Source organism: Glarea lozoyensis (assembly GCF_000409485.1).
Source record: "Glarea lozoyensis ATCC 20868 chromosome Unknown GLAREA15, whole genome shotgun sequence".
In the NCBI taxonomy this organism is placed as follows: Eukaryota; Fungi; Ascomycota; class Leotiomycetes; order Helotiales; family Helotiaceae; genus Glarea; species Glarea lozoyensis.
The window spans coordinates 1,048,392-1,064,809 of NW_007360989.1; the positions used below are offsets into that span (position 1 = coordinate 1,048,392).

The 16,418-nt window shown below is 45.8% G+C and overlaps 10 protein-coding genes across 10 annotated transcripts; 4 read left to right on the forward strand and 6 right to left on the reverse strand.

Moving 5' to 3' along the window:
* Positions 1 to 3: 3 nt before the first annotated feature.
* GLAREA_06149 (Nucleotide-diphospho-sugar transferase) lies at positions 4 to 1,687 on the reverse strand (the record flags this gene model as incomplete). Its single annotated transcript, XM_008081563.1, has 2 exons — positions 4 to 1,307; positions 1,507 to 1,687. 2 exons carry the CDS (start codon positions 1,685 to 1,687, stop codon positions 4 to 6), a joined length of 1,485 nt encoding a protein of 494 aa, XP_008079754.1.
* A 582-nt stretch (positions 1,688 to 2,269) lies between these two features.
* On the forward strand, positions 2,270 to 3,664 carry GLAREA_06150 (uncharacterized protein; the record flags this gene model as incomplete). The annotated part of the gene is made up of 3 exons (XM_008081564.1): positions 2,270 to 2,974; positions 3,021 to 3,214; positions 3,265 to 3,664. 3 exons carry the CDS (start codon positions 2,270 to 2,272, stop codon positions 3,662 to 3,664), a joined length of 1,299 nt encoding a protein of 432 aa, XP_008079755.1.
* A 1,046-nt stretch (positions 3,665 to 4,710) lies between these two features.
* On the forward strand, positions 4,711 to 5,669 carry GLAREA_06151 (SRP19; the record flags this gene model as incomplete). The annotated part of the gene is made up of 2 exons (XM_008081565.1): positions 4,711 to 5,224; positions 5,272 to 5,669. 2 exons carry the CDS (start codon positions 4,711 to 4,713, stop codon positions 5,667 to 5,669), a joined length of 912 nt encoding a protein of 303 aa, XP_008079756.1.
* A 157-nt stretch (positions 5,670 to 5,826) lies between these two features.
* GLAREA_06152 (uncharacterized protein) lies at positions 5,827 to 6,192 on the reverse strand (the record flags this gene model as incomplete). The annotated part of the gene is made up of 1 exon (XM_008081566.1): positions 5,827 to 6,192. The coding sequence occupies one exon, from the start codon at positions 6,190 to 6,192 to the stop codon at positions 5,827 to 5,829; it is 366 nt and encodes a 121-aa protein (XP_008079757.1).
* Positions 6,193 to 6,882: 690 nt separating this feature from the next.
* On the reverse strand, positions 6,883 to 7,464 carry GLAREA_06153 (uncharacterized protein; the record flags this gene model as incomplete). The annotated part of the gene is made up of 1 exon (XM_008081567.1): positions 6,883 to 7,464. One exon carries the CDS (start codon positions 7,462 to 7,464, stop codon positions 6,883 to 6,885), a length of 582 nt encoding a protein of 193 aa, XP_008079758.1.
* Positions 7,465 to 8,200: 736 nt separating this feature from the next.
* GLAREA_06154 (uncharacterized protein) lies at positions 8,201 to 8,578 on the forward strand (the record flags this gene model as incomplete). Its single annotated transcript, XM_008081568.1, has 1 exon — positions 8,201 to 8,578. The coding sequence occupies one exon, from the start codon at positions 8,201 to 8,203 to the stop codon at positions 8,576 to 8,578; it is 378 nt and encodes a 125-aa protein (XP_008079759.1).
* Positions 8,579 to 8,830: 252 nt separating this feature from the next.
* On the reverse strand, positions 8,831 to 10,658 carry GLAREA_06155 (MFS general substrate transporter; the record flags this gene model as incomplete). The annotated part of the gene is made up of 4 exons (XM_008081569.1): positions 8,831 to 9,835; positions 9,879 to 10,292; positions 10,342 to 10,532; positions 10,583 to 10,658. 4 exons carry the CDS (start codon positions 10,656 to 10,658, stop codon positions 8,831 to 8,833), a joined length of 1,686 nt encoding a protein of 561 aa, XP_008079760.1.
* A 1,285-nt stretch (positions 10,659 to 11,943) lies between these two features.
* GLAREA_06156 (Prefoldin) lies at positions 11,944 to 12,527 on the reverse strand (the record flags this gene model as incomplete). Its single annotated transcript, XM_008081570.1, has 4 exons — positions 11,944 to 12,136; positions 12,194 to 12,261; positions 12,317 to 12,451; positions 12,501 to 12,527. 4 exons carry the CDS (start codon positions 12,525 to 12,527, stop codon positions 11,944 to 11,946), a joined length of 423 nt encoding a protein of 140 aa, XP_008079761.1.
* An 848-nt stretch (positions 12,528 to 13,375) lies between these two features.
* On the forward strand, positions 13,376 to 14,944 carry GLAREA_06157 (Cytochrome P450; the record flags this gene model as incomplete). The annotated part of the gene is made up of 1 exon (XM_008081571.1): positions 13,376 to 14,944. The coding sequence occupies one exon, from the start codon at positions 13,376 to 13,378 to the stop codon at positions 14,942 to 14,944; it is 1,569 nt and encodes a 522-aa protein (XP_008079762.1).
* A 207-nt stretch (positions 14,945 to 15,151) lies between these two features.
* On the reverse strand, positions 15,152 to 15,675 carry GLAREA_06158 (Cyanovirin-N; the record flags this gene model as incomplete). The annotated part of the gene is made up of 3 exons (XM_008081572.1): positions 15,152 to 15,213; positions 15,265 to 15,392; positions 15,443 to 15,675. The coding sequence occupies 3 exons, from the start codon at positions 15,673 to 15,675 to the stop codon at positions 15,152 to 15,154; spliced, it is 423 nt and encodes a 140-aa protein (XP_008079763.1).
* Between the last annotated feature and the right edge of the window lie 743 nt (positions 15,676 to 16,418).

Here is a 16,418-nt window from a genome sequence, read left to right on the forward strand (position 1 = left end):
CAATTAGTCAATTCTCGAGTCCTGCCCGATAACACTGTTCCGTCCCAAGATGCATCCATTCAATTTACAGCCCTTACCGACAACGACGCCCTCCATAAGCACGCATTTCACTAGTTTCGCCCCTTCCTTAATGTGACAATTGGCGCCCACAACACATTCCTTGATTGAACATTTCTCTTCAACTTTTACATTCTCTGCAAGGAGGCAATCGGGTCTGGTGACCGTTGTTCTTTGAGCAATACCTTCGGGGTATATCACCTTGCTTGAATGTGCAAAGGGGGCGGCATCACGACCCGCTGTGTCAATCGCCTCGAGTTTCGCCAACTGAAGCGACACCGAGAGGAGCAGAGGCGCTGTATCGACTCTTCTGATCAATTGCGCAGCTCCTGATTCTGGAGATTTTGGATGTATGTATGCGAGGAATCGGGGGACGTCAGGCTTGGCATTCTGGCTCGGTAGGGAATTTTGAAGATCAGACGTCCAGGTACTGCTCTTGCTATGAAACTCTCCATCGTTTCGAGACGTGTGATCTGAAGACGAGTCATCGGCGTGAGCTGAAGCAGCCAAGTTGAATCCATCTTCAAATCCAAGTTTGTTTGCAAGTCCAACCTGCCATTCTGCCTTTGCCCACCAACCAATTACATCTTCTCCAATACTGTCCATATGCTCATTGCTGTTGACCATATCGACCACCCATCTTGGAAATATGTAAATATGGGCATCTCGATGAGAGCTTCTCATTTTGATCCTAGGATGAGCTCGCAATAAACCATGTCTTATAGCAAGACTGTTCTTTGACGTTGTGACATCTTTAAGGGTATCTGTAGGGAGTGAGTATACTAGGTTCGAAACGTATGATGCGATGGACTTTTTGGCTGGTGGTATGATGCTACTTTCAAGCGGTGCGGTGGCGATAAAATCAGTTTCTTCGCCTTTGATGACCGTCTCCCCCTTGGTATCATACCAGACACCCAAACCACCTTTACGATGAGTCTCCTCATCAAAACCGTTCGAATCTGCTCCAGCACCGGTAGCATCACCGATACCGATATTGCTACGCATCCACACTTCGAGAAGCCTCTGACCTTCGAAATCACAGACCAAGTCACATGGTAAGATAACAAAATCCCCTTTGATGATGGCTTGAACTTCCGGAAGCCGTAATATCTGAGCAGTTCCCGTGGTAAGAGTGAGGTCTTTTGGCGCAAGAATTGGTTTTGAGAGATCCAAGTTTGTGAGATGTGGATTGATATTGAAGGCTTTTGTGAGAGCTACTTCACTAGATGGAGGTGTGATAATTGTGATATCTGAGATATTGTCAGTCACGCTTTATTCTGAGTAGAAATCTTTCAGCGAAGAAGAAGCTCTATTCTAACGTTGTCAAAGGCTGTTTTTTCTCAGAGGAGCTACTGGACCCTCGTCCGTCACAGATGCGCCTGAGCAATTCATCACAGTTTCAGGCAACTTGAGATCATCGTGTAACTTGAAGACTAAGATTTAACATACTTGTAATGCCCATTCGATAACAAAAGTCTATGGGATACCACACCATAGGTCTATTGGCAACGGGGAGAAGAGCTTTAGGAGTCTCTCCCACAGTGAATGTCGGAAAAGATGATCCAGGACCGCATAATATGATGGCTTGCAGCCCTGGGGGCGCAATATCGGGATATGAGGCGTGAGGCATGATTGTGAAGCGTCTTCTATAGCGGGCGTGGATTGTGTAGATGGTCAAAAGTATATTTCGAGATTCGTCGTGATTGTGACTCATCCAATCAAAATTCAGGATGTTGAGAAAAATCCTTAGTCAGAATATCACGTGCCAGATTAGCTATATCTGTGATATTACATTTCATTGAATCTGTAGAAGATGGATGAAAAGATGCCAAATATATGAAGAATCTAGATGAAAAACGTTTATTTATGATTATATAGAAGTTTGAAAACTAGTTGACTAGAGCAATTTGAACACTTTCTATGTTTGATCGTATTTTGGCTACAACAATAAGAACAGAACGCTCTACAGTTAAGATTTATTGCAACCACGTACAGTATCGCCAACACATTATGACATTCATCACGTGCTCGAACCTCGGCTGACGGTCGCGCTGGAAACTGAGTCAACAAGCGGAGAGTTTCCCAGCCTCACCATTTCAAGACGAATCTTCCATGCGCCATCTCTCCTGTCAGCATCGAGACGTTGCGCGCGGTCTCCAAACCTACAAGATCGCATCGATTCGAAAATACAATGCGCAATTGAAACAACGTCATGTCATACTCGTACGACCGCACCACGACTCGCAGAACCGGATCCTCTTCAACGCGTCGGGGCACTTTCTCATATTGGGTGCCCCTAGCTTTAACAGTCACGGTTGCGACGGTGGGAATTGTTGCTTGGATATGGAGTGAACGAAATGATGATGATGACGAGGAACCGAGACCAGATATTGGACCAGATCCGTACCAGCAAAATGCAGGATATGGCAGAAATGAGGATGGAAGTGTGAGGTTAGGACCGCCGTCTTATGCTGGCGGGGTGCGACCGGGTGAGGTTGGATATGGAACCGTTGAAAATCGGCCAGAGGAGTCGCAGAGTTACATGGCACGGATGTCGGGCGCATTGAGGAGAACGCCCAGTCCACAGCAAGTTTTTGATGGAGTTAGTAGGACTGTGGTTGGAGGTGTTGTTGCTGCTGGTGCAGTTGTTGGAACAGCACTTTCTTCGATTAGGGAGGAAGACAAATCAGCCTTTAAGGATCACCAAAGATGGTCTGAAGAAGCAGCATTAAGACGTGCTGGTGTCGACCCAGCAGCGCCAGGTCCTATTGATATGCGATCAACTGATAGTGTTCCTCCTGTCGCGACAACATCAAAGTCAACTACTGGTGGAAAGAGAAAGACTGTAGCGATTGTTGTATCGGCGGAGGATAACATTGCGGATATGGAGGACGATGATGGATTCCATGAGCATGCAGTATGAAACCCGGCTTCACAGTTTTGGAAAATACTGACACGCCTAGTCCATTCTTTCACATTTACATTCAAACACCGATTTCTCAAAGATTCGGCTATTCGTCCTGATATATGCACCTGGCTTGAAAGAGCATCCTCTGGACGTAGCTTCACGTCCACCACAGAGTCTCAGCTCCTCATTCTCTAATATTGGTCATGATCAAGCTCAATCACCAACACCTGGAGAAGAAGAAAAGCAATTGTATGTATTTTCCGAAGAGCATGGAATAAAGCTAATTTCCGTGGGGCAAGTCAATCTAGCTCATCGCATTTCGATGCAGTATATAAACAAGCCAAATCGTTGGTGGAGAAGGACACAATGGTTCTCCCATTTACTACACCAACTGGACACGTTCATATTCTTCGTCACCTTGGCCCAGAAGTTGTCTACCTCCAAGAATCGCTTGCGGGTGCTAATGGTGAGATCATCACACATCTCCAAAGCTGGCTACGACAAGACGTTGTTCTCGTCGTTGGCGCAGAGGGAGGGCATGGAGGCCTTGCAGATAGTGAGTCGGAGGCGGAACAAGCGCCAAAGAAAGACCAGTGGTGGGAGAAAGAGGAGAGAGTTGGTCGAGGAAGAGGTGTGGTCGTGGTGGAAAGTGTAAGAGTTGGCGACGATTGGGCTCGTCGGATCGAAAATAAGGATTAATGATGGGAGGTGTTTTGTTTTGTTAGCGACAGGATATTAATTCGGATATAGGCGAAATCTTTTGATGTTCATACGAATTATACACTTCTATTTGTTGGATATGACCTACGTCAAATTCACAGCCACCTTCTCAACCTTGCGTTTATTCTTCTTCGTGATACCCCATTCTGACCGCATTGGAGATCCTTGCTGGTTATTGATTTGATTCTGCGCATCTAACGCCCGAGAGTATTAATTTCAATGAAACATGCTACCATCCACGGACTCGATTCTCTATATAAGCCACTATCATATGCTGCAAGTTATCGTATCATACCAACACTCGTTGGCAAACTGCCTCGCTTACCACCCAAATGGCCAAAACTATCGACTTTCCCCTGCCAGCTGGACAATATCAGCCCTGAAGGTCTGTGGACGGGTCGTATTTTGGAGGACACAGCCCAGATCAAGCGCGAATCGCACAACTTAAACGGTGTGCTGCTGCCGGTGTGCAAGTGAAACGGTTTTATATTTATATATGTTGTAAGAACTGCTTTGAAGAAAGTATTCCAATTGTAATCCTCTTCGTTTACTCTGAGCTGCATTCGCGATACTAGTACACTTGAATCTTTACTTTGCAAGATGTGGACCTGGGAAGAGTTTGGAGAGAAAGTCGATAGATTCTTCAGCTACATGTGTGTAGGTTGCCAGCCTGGGAATTGTGCTTGTTGTTTTTGTGACGGTTGTGGTGGTGGTGGTTGCTGTTGAAGATCTGGGTGCAGGTCGGCAGTTAATCAAGCTCGTCGAGGGATTCTGTCCTTGCCAATTGAAGATACTCGGACTTTACTTCAATTGGAGTTTGCCGTCTTTGTTGCGAACAAGAGTCAACTGTTTACGACTTTGAATTCTTTGGAAATTCCAAGGTTGAATTCAGCTACAAATCAAGGTGGATCCCTCAAGCCAATGCCTGTGGGTCTCGCTTCCCCTCCACATCGACACCCCACCATCATCACCAAAGCTCGACTGCGACATCACCTCGCTTTCCTTTTCCAATACACAACACCATAATGTCGCACGCACGTATAGAAGAGGTCAGCGATAGCGACCTAGACAGCGATCCACCAGAGGAAGATATCGATGACCTAGACGACGATTTCGACGAGCGCGACATCCTCAAACGAAGAGAACCAACGGGACCACGACCATCGCAAGTCCCTCCACCAAAACCAAGCTCCTCCCTCATTAATCCCGCAAATATACCCTCTCGAGCGAATGATCCCCGTATAAGTACATCGAGCGACGGCACGCAATTTCACACCACAGAGGACGACAGCAGATACAAAGATTTCCAATGCATATACCCCGTTTATTTCGACAGTCGCAGGAGCAGAAAACAAGGAAGAGAGGTAGGGAAAGAATTGGCCGTGGAGAATCCGATGGCGAGAGATATTGTGACGGCGTGTGGGAGATTGGGACTGGAGACGCTGTTTGAACCTGCGAAGTTACATCCGAAAGATTGGGCGAATCCGGGACGGGTGAAGGTCAAGGTCAAGGGAGGGAATAACAGGAATATCAAGAATAGTATGCCTGGTTTAACTCTGAGAAGTAGAAAGAAGCTAACTGAATAGAACACCATCTATTCATCCTAATATCTCAATACCTCAAGGCCAACCCCACAACCACCGAAGCCGCAATCAAAGTCAGAGTTCCAGGTGTACCACCGCCAGATCCAAGTAAACCATATCCTAAACCTGCGGTACCGAAGGGATGGAAGATGAACGATATCCTACCTTATTATAGTCCTGCGATTACAGGCGGTGGAGTCAGTGATAATTTCTTCAAGGATATGATGTCGGAAATGCAAGCTGCGGGAGGTGCACCCGGAGGTGGAGGAATGCCTGGCATGCCTGATATGGCAGCGATGCAGGCCATGATGGGCGGCATGGGCGGTGGACCTAGTGGAGGTGCTCCTGCTATTGAGTCGAAGAAGAAGGACAAGAAAAAGACGAAAGTTATTAGGGGCTAGGTTGCGGAAATAAACGAATTTGTTGAATGTCTTCGCATTTCACTATATAGGTATGAGATGTAAAATCAGGCATTTATATCTTCTTCTTACTCCCCCCCTTCCCACTTCTCTTCCTCGGCTTATAGATCTCATATCAATTTTACTTCTCGCGCTCTTACTACTCCTCTCTCTCCTTCTCCCATCTAATCTCCCTTCCTCTCTGCACATCAACCACAATCCCCATCGCCCACCCCTCATCCGTCCCCCAATCTACCAACTGCTCAACCATAACCCCATACGCTAACTCCGAGACGTCAAATCCATTCCAATAAACCCTCTCCAACACCTTCTGATCAAACTCGGGTATCTCGTGTACGTTGAACCAGGTGCTGAGCCAGGTGCGGACTTCGCTGGATGGTGCTTGTGTGGGAGGAAGGGCGTACAGGTGGGTGTAGTGAGATGCTTGGTAGGAGGTTGCTGGGGAGGAATGGCGGTGGGTGGAGGAGGAGGGGGAGGAAGAGGATGATGGTTGTTGTTGTGACATTCTTGATGGGTGTGGTGTTTTCTTGAGGGATTTGGGGATGTATGTTTGCATGTTTGTTGGTGGTGGTTGAGATTTTGGGAAGTTGGGAGAGAAGGGGAATTTTATAGTTCGAGATTGTGGTGTGGTTATTCAGGCAAGTGTTGAGGGCTGTGAGATTCAGGGACTATTGAAGAGGTGGATATCATCTCGAGGAGAGTCTTATCTTTGAATGGTTGTGTTTAGGAAGACATCCGGGCCTGGGAATAATGAAATAGCAAGGTCACTGGGCTTTTGCTTGTCCGAGTGTTGAATAGATTAGGAAGGCTAACATGAAATCGACGGATTAGCAAGACTACAAAATATTTCCTTATCCGTCTTATTCAAGGCGTCTGGCAGACATGGGTCACGTACAGAAGAGCTTTACAGCACTATGCTATAGTTATGGAAACAAGAAATGAACCATTTCCATATTGAGGAATATTTGATTTGATTTAGTCATTTGGTAAGGTATCTCAATCATCACTGTCAATGAGTCTTGGGTTGCAATATACTTGTCATGTTCTCGAAATCTTATATGTCTTGATTCTATTCCATGCCACCAAAAGCCTATAGCTCAGAATAACACTTTCCAACCAAAACCCCTTTGTCCACCACAACACACCAACCACACACCCAATAACAAAATGTCCTCCCACTAAACCCTCGGCATTACTAATAATAAAATGTGTTTTGCTTTTCTAATTCCTCCCTTTTCGTTTTGATCTTCTCATACTCCTTGGTCCTCTCCTTATGAATTCTGATTTCTATGGCTCTGAAAATATCAGTCACAATGCCATAAGCATGAGCTTCTCCAAACCCCCAGGACACTAGATGCTTTCTCATTAGTTCCTTTTGAACATCTCGATCTATTTCAACCTTCCGTTCCATTTGATCCCTTCGTTCGTCTGCTCTCTTCCATTCCTCTGCTTCCTTTTGTTTCTTTGCTTCCTTTAGTTTATCTGCCTCCTTTGATTGAACCACCCCTTTTTGTTCATCGACGGTGGGCGCAACCCTGCGTTTGCCATAAATACTCTCATAGAATTTCTTGGTGTTTTCGTGTTCGTAGAGGTCGAAGCCTGTCCAATATACCTTGTTTAAGGCATCAGTTATGGCATCGGTTTTTAGGTCGTGGACGGTGAACCATTTTTTGGTCCATGCCCGGACACCTTCAACTTTATCTTGGGTATCGGGGAGAGAGAGTAGGTGTTCGTATTGGTCCTTGTGATAAAATTCTTTGTAGTAAGAGTAGGACATATTGGATGTAGTGATAGGTCTTATAAGGGAGAGGTGTAACAAGGAGGTTTGTATTTGAGATTCTACTATCAGGAAGATTAGATGTCAAATAGTGAAGTGAAGTTCGAGTTGTAGTCTGGAAGTATGTTAGGGGGTTGGTTGGGGAGGTCCCGTGGTTTTTATACCAACCTCCACACATATGTTGGAGGGTTGTGAGTGTGATACATGTGATGAATGTACCAACATATTCAACCCGTTCCTAATCTAGACCAAGTGACAAAGAATAGATGTCTATTCATAGATTAAAGTTGTTGGGAAAGTGAGGAATTGCTCAAGGAGATATATGACTGAAGCGATCAAGATGAGCGTTTAATCTCAATTGTAAGAGACTGGTTTTTAGATAAACTTTTATGAACGATGCGTCAAGGATCAAGATAATAGGTAAGATAGGTTATTATCGAGGCTCTGAATATAATGTGTAAACAAATATTTGCATCCATCAAGCATGCTATTATGATCGTCTCTGAGTCTGAGACTCTGAAAGGATTTTGGAATGATGTTCACCCGATTAACTTATGGATACGAAATGATCATATTTCATTCACTAATAAAGCTCTTATATTATAACATCGCTTACCAAACCCACAAAATAAGTAAGTTCCAAAATCCATTTTCAGGACCATCACCTCCAACTCAATCAACAACCTCAATATCTTCCCAAAAACAATCAAACCTAAAGACACAACCCTGAGACAAAATGTCCACCGCCGACACTCCTCCAACATACGCGCCCAAACCCCAAGACCCCAAACTCTACGAGCCGAAATACTACGAACCGAAACACTACTCGCACCTAATCTCCTTCCCCCCAATCCAAGGATCCACCGACCTCGTACGCACCTGGCTCAAGAAGTGGTTCGAGGTACACGAACTACGATCTGATGAGGTGGGCAAGTGTGTTGGCAAAGTATATTGGAACGGCCATGATTTGAATGATGTTGATGGATTGGGGAGACATGAGGTGGTTTCGCAGTTGGTGGCGTGGGGTTTTGAGAGGGGGTATGCATTTGGTATTGCGGTTGATATTGAGAGGGCTAGAGGGGTTAGGAGGATTAGAGGGGGTGGTGGGTGGTGAGAGGATGGGTTTGGGAAATTGGGAGTGGTGTTGCTTAGTTTGTATGTTGCTTGAGCTAGACTGGCTTCAAGTGTGAGCGAATGAAGACGCTCTGGAGTAATTTTGGTTCTCTTCGAACTGTTTTTAGGCTTTTCAGATATCAGACTATCTCAATGAACAGCGCCATACACCATCGCTAACATGTATCCAGATGCAAACCCAATTTACTCTTTATTTCCCCCTCTTTTGTACGCCGTGACCTCTACCACGCATTCAAGCCTTCTCTTCTCTATTGCCCTCCCTCGTCCTCTGCGCTTCAAGCGCTCTCTCATCATCAACCTTCTTCTCTTTCAAATACCTACAGAAGCGACTCCTCTCCCTCAACTTATCCCCCTTCCACAAAAATCCAAACGGCACAATGCACATTCCCAGACTCAAAAACGCCAGCAAGCTACTAGCCCACGGCACGCCTAGATTGCGATACATCGGATCGGCGCTAAACGGTAGCACTGCGCCTGCGATGCTCCTCGCGCAAGACGCAGCACCCATTGCTGAAGCGGCGAAGATCTCATATGCGTCGGTGAGGTAGTTGAGTAGTGCCATGAATATTAGGACGAAACCCATGCCAAACGGAAGACCAGCGAGCATGGGTACGTAGAATGGAATTTCGGGTTTACTTGTCCAGCCGAGCCAGAACAAAGCGACAACGTAGAGGGGACCACCAATACATGCTAACGGTAAGCGTCGCGATTCTTCTTTCTGCGTCCAGGGCGCATTTCTCCCTTGTTCTTTTCGTAAAAAGGAGTCGTACAATAAGAATATCACGATAGCTCCAACTGTGCCACCACCAATTGGCAGGAACATGAGACCCGAAATGCCTGGCGATTGACCATATATTTCTTTGAATACGATCGGGTAGGCCTCGAAATACATGTAAAATATCCCGTAAGCTAAAGAAAGGTAGAGACAAGTCGCTAGAACGATGAGTTCGAAGAAGAACATTCGTATTGGTCGGGTCAAGGTGACGGTTGCCATTTGTTTCCATCCTTTCTTCTCTAATTCTATAGGTGCGTGGATGTTTGGATTGCTCGTTTCCGCACGGATCTTGCGAGCTCGACGAGCAAGTAGAATAGGGCCGTAGGTTTCTGGAAGCGTGAAGAGAATTGGAAGCGTCACTCCTGCAACCATGAGGCCAATCCAAAAAGCCCATTGCCATCCTTTGACGGGAGATATGAAACCAGAAATCGCTGGAGAAACGAGTGGACCGACACAAGTTCCCTGAACTATCAGCTAGATTCTGATTGAAAAGGGAAATACTTACCCCTATGAATACCGCCATGGCACGTCCTCGTGTAACTGGATCTCCATAGATATCCGCGTATATTCCACCGACAATGGTATTCGGACTGCTTGCACTTATACCACAAATGAGTCTGAAGATAAGTAAGGAAGACCAATTCGGAGCTAGTGCGGATGCCATTGTGAACAACGTAAAGATGACGAATGTGCCTGTCATGATCCATCTCCGACCATATGTTTCTGACAGAGGTCCAAAAAATATCGGTCCAACAACATAACCAATGAGATACATTGATATAGGTAAGATTTGGGAGTATGATGACGTTACATTGAAGTCCTCACTAATAAAAGGTATAGCATTCGAAGGTAAGGAGGAGCCCATGGTACTGTTTATCACCACCAGCATGCCAATGAACACGATCCATGCTTTTCGTCGCTAATAAGAATCATTAGCAAAGCAACGAAGAAGTATTGTTTTAACACACGGTTGACCAATTATACGGGTTCTCTGGATCTCCATCTTTCCACGATACAAGTTTCCTCGCTGGTGGCTCCACGCTTGATGAACTTGATTCGAGTGGCGCAGGAATATTGTTGTCTTCTGCTTCTACCCGATATCTATCATTTGCGTCCTTTTTGTCTGTTTGTGAAATTGCCCGTGCTAAACGGTTGTTGCCTTTTTCAGCTCATGAGTGACTGATTACCGAGACCTCGGATACCACTCACTAATTGTCTTGTCCGTTTCCAAAGGCCCGATCTGGAATAAATCATCGCCACTTTGCTGGTTCCGCGAGACTGACATTTTTTGAGCGAATTAAAGATGCTCAGCGTCGAACCCAGAACCTCAAGGTCAATTATATGTAAAATGTGAAAGACCAGAAATTAACGATGTTAGCTGGTTTGTGTTAGTGATCGTCGCTAATATGCCCAATTCGTACTTCAAGGCTGTTAATTCCCTGGTAGTTTAATTCTTATCCCCGCACCCGACGGACCTCCATCTGGAGCATCTCGCGACGAGCAGCATGTAAGATCTTTAGTCGGCATCTTTATTGGATAAATCGCATATGCAGTTGTTGCACAGGTGCCGACTACCGCTCTCAATATGTCCTCTGCAACTCCACAGAAGATACTTCGCTTCTCCAACAACTTCGATGTTGGTTGTGACATAGTTTCCACCCCCATTTTCGAGCTCCGCCTTTCACATTGGACCGCGAGATCCACTGAAGGGCGTTGAAATAGACAAGGCAGTGGAGGAATATCGATCAGAATGAGGTATGACAAAGCGCTGACGGCGACATCGGCACAAGTCGAATCTCAACTTGATTCTCGTGGACGAAAAATATCACGGCCTTGCGAACATTGTAAGAAAGTCATGAGTCAAGGTGCAAGATTTGTGTCTCGGATAAATACAATGATGTGGGAATGGTATATCGGAATAACCTCCAATCCAATTAATTTAGCCACCTGATAGAATGATCTGTTGAGTTACCATCATGTTCGAGGATGGTTTTATTTGCAGGCAGTGGTTGGCACAGCGATATTCGAGAAAGGCGCATGATACTTTCGCACTGCGCTTCTGGCAAAGGGAGCAATCTAGAACCAGCTACCCAATTTGTCGTCCGAATTTTTGTACGAGGGTTGGCAATTACTCTCTTCTCGCGGTACATCAGCCAACAGTGACAGACCTGGAAACTTCGTCGTGGCCGAGCAATTTGGGAAAATGGTTCTGTGAGAGTTACCAATCTGTCCGTGTAATCCAATTTTCAATTCGGCCAGTGTCCTAGAACCTGAGACGATGATAAAGACCGACCATCTTCGGGGCTGTCAAATATTCAGCGGTTCGAGGACGATCCAGTCGACGGTACGGTCTATGACAGAGTACTCTTCCAGCAATTCCTGGAATCGTCCTAACAGAACTAGGAAATCTCCTGCCCTCACTTCGATATTGCCGGAAAAGGCAATATCGAGGCCTAGCGAGAAAAGATGCAGCCATTGAGAACTCCGTTTGGCAGAGCACCAGGTATCGCAAAGTTCTTGAAAGGACCATTTGCGGAGATTTGTTATGGGTATCATTGAACTGTCGAATGCTACGTTTCCAGATTGATGCTTTTGCCAAACCGCGCGTATAAATCAACCTTCAACGCTGTCTGTTCTTCTCTGATCTCTTCCAACTTTTCCTCCAAAGCAGCTACTTCCTCTTCGATTTTTGACGTCGATGTCGATAGCATCTCCTGGATTTCTTCGAGTGGTAGAGAAACGAACCCATCGCCAATTTTGTATCTGTGAGTAGTCAGTATGAGACAGATAGATCCCGATATAGGCATGGTCATGTCGTACGGAATAGTTTCGTCCTCGTCCGCAAGCTCCAACTCATTTGATACGTCGTCCAGGTCTTCCTTCTCTTTCTAGGGCGATTGTCAGATCCAAATATGAACTTGGAAAGAGGGCATTTGCTCATACGTGTTTTAGCTTTAATTCGTCCTCAATGGCAATCTCGCGCTGATGTAGTCGACTGAATTTATTGATTTTATCTTGGTCCTCTCTTCTAACCTCGACCTCATCACCCGTAGTTGTCGCCTCGTCCTCCTTGGACAGCTTTCCGGCTTAGTTAGCATATGGCAGCATCTTGGGGAAGGCAGCATACCATTCGTCTTTGTAGTGTGTCTGCCATCTGGAAGGTTTCGTCGTATGATCGAATATTTTTACCCCTCCAAGCATCAAGTGCCTGAAGTTCACAGCTCAAAGCTCAACCACAGCCGCGATTTCCACATGGACCGTGCCTCTATCGCCGAGAGGAGAGGTCGCACGTGCTCCCGTAATATATATTTTTCCGGATCGCCGAGATTTCCCAACACCCTGCATCTTCATCTCCACCTCCGTCCCTCCCTCGTCCGTATTTCATCACAATCTTGGAAGTCAATTCCCTCCCTTTCCAACGAATAATATTTGCCTCGGCTGCATCACATTTGTCAACATGCATTCACTGGTTGATATATTCGCGGAAGGCATGGCCAGCTGGACCCATTCACAGCCTTTTTAACTCCAACAATCACCTGGCCGTATATCCAGTCATCTGCTAACCAACACCCCCCACTTGGAACTTTCCTGGTTAGATCATTCTCCGTTGACAGTTGCATTGCAGCTTTTTGACAGCAAGAATCTGCAAGAAACCGCCACTACCTTGAGACCATCCACTATCCACGGGTACTCCCATAGGTCTTTCTTACCCCAATCGAATTATTCGCTTGGGTACTTGCCAATGAGTGCAATTTCTGCAGTTAGCGCTGTATCGACCAAATGTATCTTGTTCCATTCAACCATACGTCTTAATCTCCAACAGCCAGATTCACCTATCTAGAGACATTCTGCAAGCCGCTGTTGTCCGAGGCCAAGGACGGCCTAGTCGGTCGTTACGGATCCGTACAATCTCCTACCACCCTGTCCATCTCACTTCATTCTCATCTTCTTCCTCTCCTCTTCCCCAGAGATATTTACCGGCTTTTCTCAAGAACACTAAACATGTCTGCCATTCATTTGCTACTTTTTGGTGGCATTTTGATTCTAGCACTGGTAAGATTTTCAAGCAAACGAAAGAACAAGGAGCTCCCTCTGCCACCTGGACCGAAACCGCTTCCACTGATTGGAAATCTTCACCAAGCACCAGCTCTATATCCATGGAGGGTGTTTCAGCAATGGGGAAAGCAATACGGGCCAATCATTAAACTTCAGTTCGGCCCTACCACCATCATCCTGTTGAACAATCATGAGACAGCTCACGATCTACTAAACAAACGAAGTGGTATCTATAGTTCACGTCCCAGAGTTGTTATGGCAGCAGAGTGTCTGGGCCATGGAATGCTCACTCTATTGATGCCTTATGCTGCTCAATGGAAGGCACACCAGCGTCTTCAGATGTCTGTTTTGAATGCGAGGGTCTCTCAAACTTACTGCGCTCTTCAAGAATTGGAGAGTACACAGCTCGTCTTTGACATGTTATCGACCAACAACTTTACCGATGGATTTCGACGGTACTCAGCCGGACTGATATTTGCCCTAGCATATGGAAAACGAATCGACAATTTCGCGTCCCAAGATTTGAAGGATTTGGATCAAGTTATCGACAACACGTTAAGCACATTACAGCCTGGATGGATTGTGGACCTATTTCCTATTCTCAACCATCTTCCCCGATGGCTTGCCCCTTGGAAGAGGCTTGGTGATAAACTCTACAAAATCGAGTCCGAAATATGGAACAAAAACTACAATAGTGCAACCTCAGCACCATCCTGGAATTGGTCAAAGCAAATCAAGTCGCTTGTCGAGAAAGATGTCAACAATCACATGTCACCTATGGAATTAGCTTATGATGTTGGCATCATATGGGAAGTATCAACTGATACGACGACAATTGCGTTGGAGGTATTTATCCTTGCTGCGGTGCTACATCCACATGCGGTGAAAAAAGCGCGAGAAGAGCTCATTCGAGTCGTCGGGAATGATCGTCTACCCAGTTTTACCGACAAAGAGAATCTTCCATACATACATGCGTTCCTGCAGGAGGTTCTACGATGGCGACCTGTGGCTGCCGGTGGTGTGCCACATGCTCTCCTTGAAGACGACGTTTACAAGGGTTACCGTATTCCCAAAGGCGCGACCATAATTGCCAACCAGTGGGCTATTTGTCACGATGAGGGGACTTTTCCATATCCCGAAAATTTCGACCCCGAGCGCTGGTTAAAGAATCCGGACCTTCCAGTCGCTGCATTTGGCCACGGACGACGGACTTGTTTTGGCCAACACATTGCGAGAAACTCGCTATTTATTATTATTTCGCGTTTTCTCTGGGCTTTTGACATTGAGTGTGCATCAGAGCAGAGATATGGTCATAAAATCTGGATGCTTCCTGATCCTCTGGCTATGACACAAGGGTTCAATTCAAAGCCAGAACCATTTCAAGCTGTCTTCAAGCCACGAAGTCCACACGTCGAAGAGGTAGTTAGGAGAGAGTGGAAGAATGAGGGTAAAGATATTAACGATATTATGGAGAATATTCAGAGAGCGCAAACAGCTCAGACAAGCAAAGCATAGATTTATTAATGGGGCATGTTCTTTGCATGTTCAGTTAACTCTGGACGATATGGCGTAGTAGGTCAAATACCCTGCAATTTAATAAAAATTGGTGTTTATCAATGATCCTGTTTTTGGTTTTCTATCTGTCCGAAAAGTTCATCGCGCAGCTATCCCTTTAGGAAATTCGGATTGGCTGGCTACAGGGTGCTTCACGAAACATCCTCTTCAACCTTTGTAATCACTAAAGAGGCTCTTCAGGACGCCGTCATCGTTTCCAATATTTTCGTCTGGTAACCAGTTAGCCATTGACTGAAATTGTTCCAATACGGTGTGCTTACCAAGATTGCTCTCCAGAGTAACACTTGGACTTCCACAACGACAGTTCATCCAGGTGACGGGACCGCCGTAAATTGGATGAGGCTTCTTTGTCAACACACATCCGGAACAGAACGGAGTAAAGCCAGGTCTATGATATGTTAAATTCATTTCACTCCAAATCGGCAACGGATGACTTACTTTGGTCCGTTGTATGGATTTGTGAAAATAAGCGAAAGGGGGTCGGTCTGAACTCCAATGATTTTGTTCAGATCGAGAGCTGCGGCTTTTGGCTTTTGCTGTTTATCATTGCAAGTCGCTGTTAGGATTCCGGTGGAGGCCCCGAGGAGTACGTCCTTGCAGGTTTCGGAAAAATATTCCTGCGCCGCTGAAGTCAGGGTGAGGAGAGATGCGAGGACGAGAAGAGAATGCATGGTTGTGTATTGTCTTGAGTCTGTGGCTTCAAAGAAACAGAGGCAGAGTTCCTGTTTTTAAGTATTCTGAGTTATAGAGCACACATCGGACTATATGCTCAAAAGGCATACCGTCGGTGAAATGTACGTGAGGATTTCCCTGGTTCTGTTCGTGGGTTGGATTTAGCCTGTGGCGTAGCTGCAAACGCCAATGCCATTATTGCGGTCATTTCCTAAACTTGATTCCAAATCCACTGAGGGGAATCTATACAAGAGTTTTATTTGTCGGCTCGTACATGTCTATGGGGTTGGAACTAGGAGTTTCTCTGGGGGAGGATACTGCGAATCGAATTAGGAATGTATGAAGATAAGTTTCTTCTATGAGTTGCGCAAAAGGGACTTATTGGAGGATTATTTCTCGAAATTGAAGATCGTATGTTAATGCGTTTATACCTAGGTACCTAGGTATGCAACGTTCGATCGGTCAAGTCCGTGGCTTGGGATTTGTTTAGTAATGAAGGAGGATACTCACGTGATGTCATCGATGTTTCGAAACCAAACTTTCATAAGCAAGGCTTGAACCGAGAAGAAAATGTTTCGACGTCCTCTTCAATCATTCCTGTGTACCGCGTTGGTTCTATAGAGTCATCAGAATGGTAGCACGTCATGTGATCTACCCCGTATCTTGCCGAGAGTCACCCAGAGCTTATCACAACGTCGTTCATGTCAATCATCCCCATCAATATACCAAGTCAGCCCGTCTC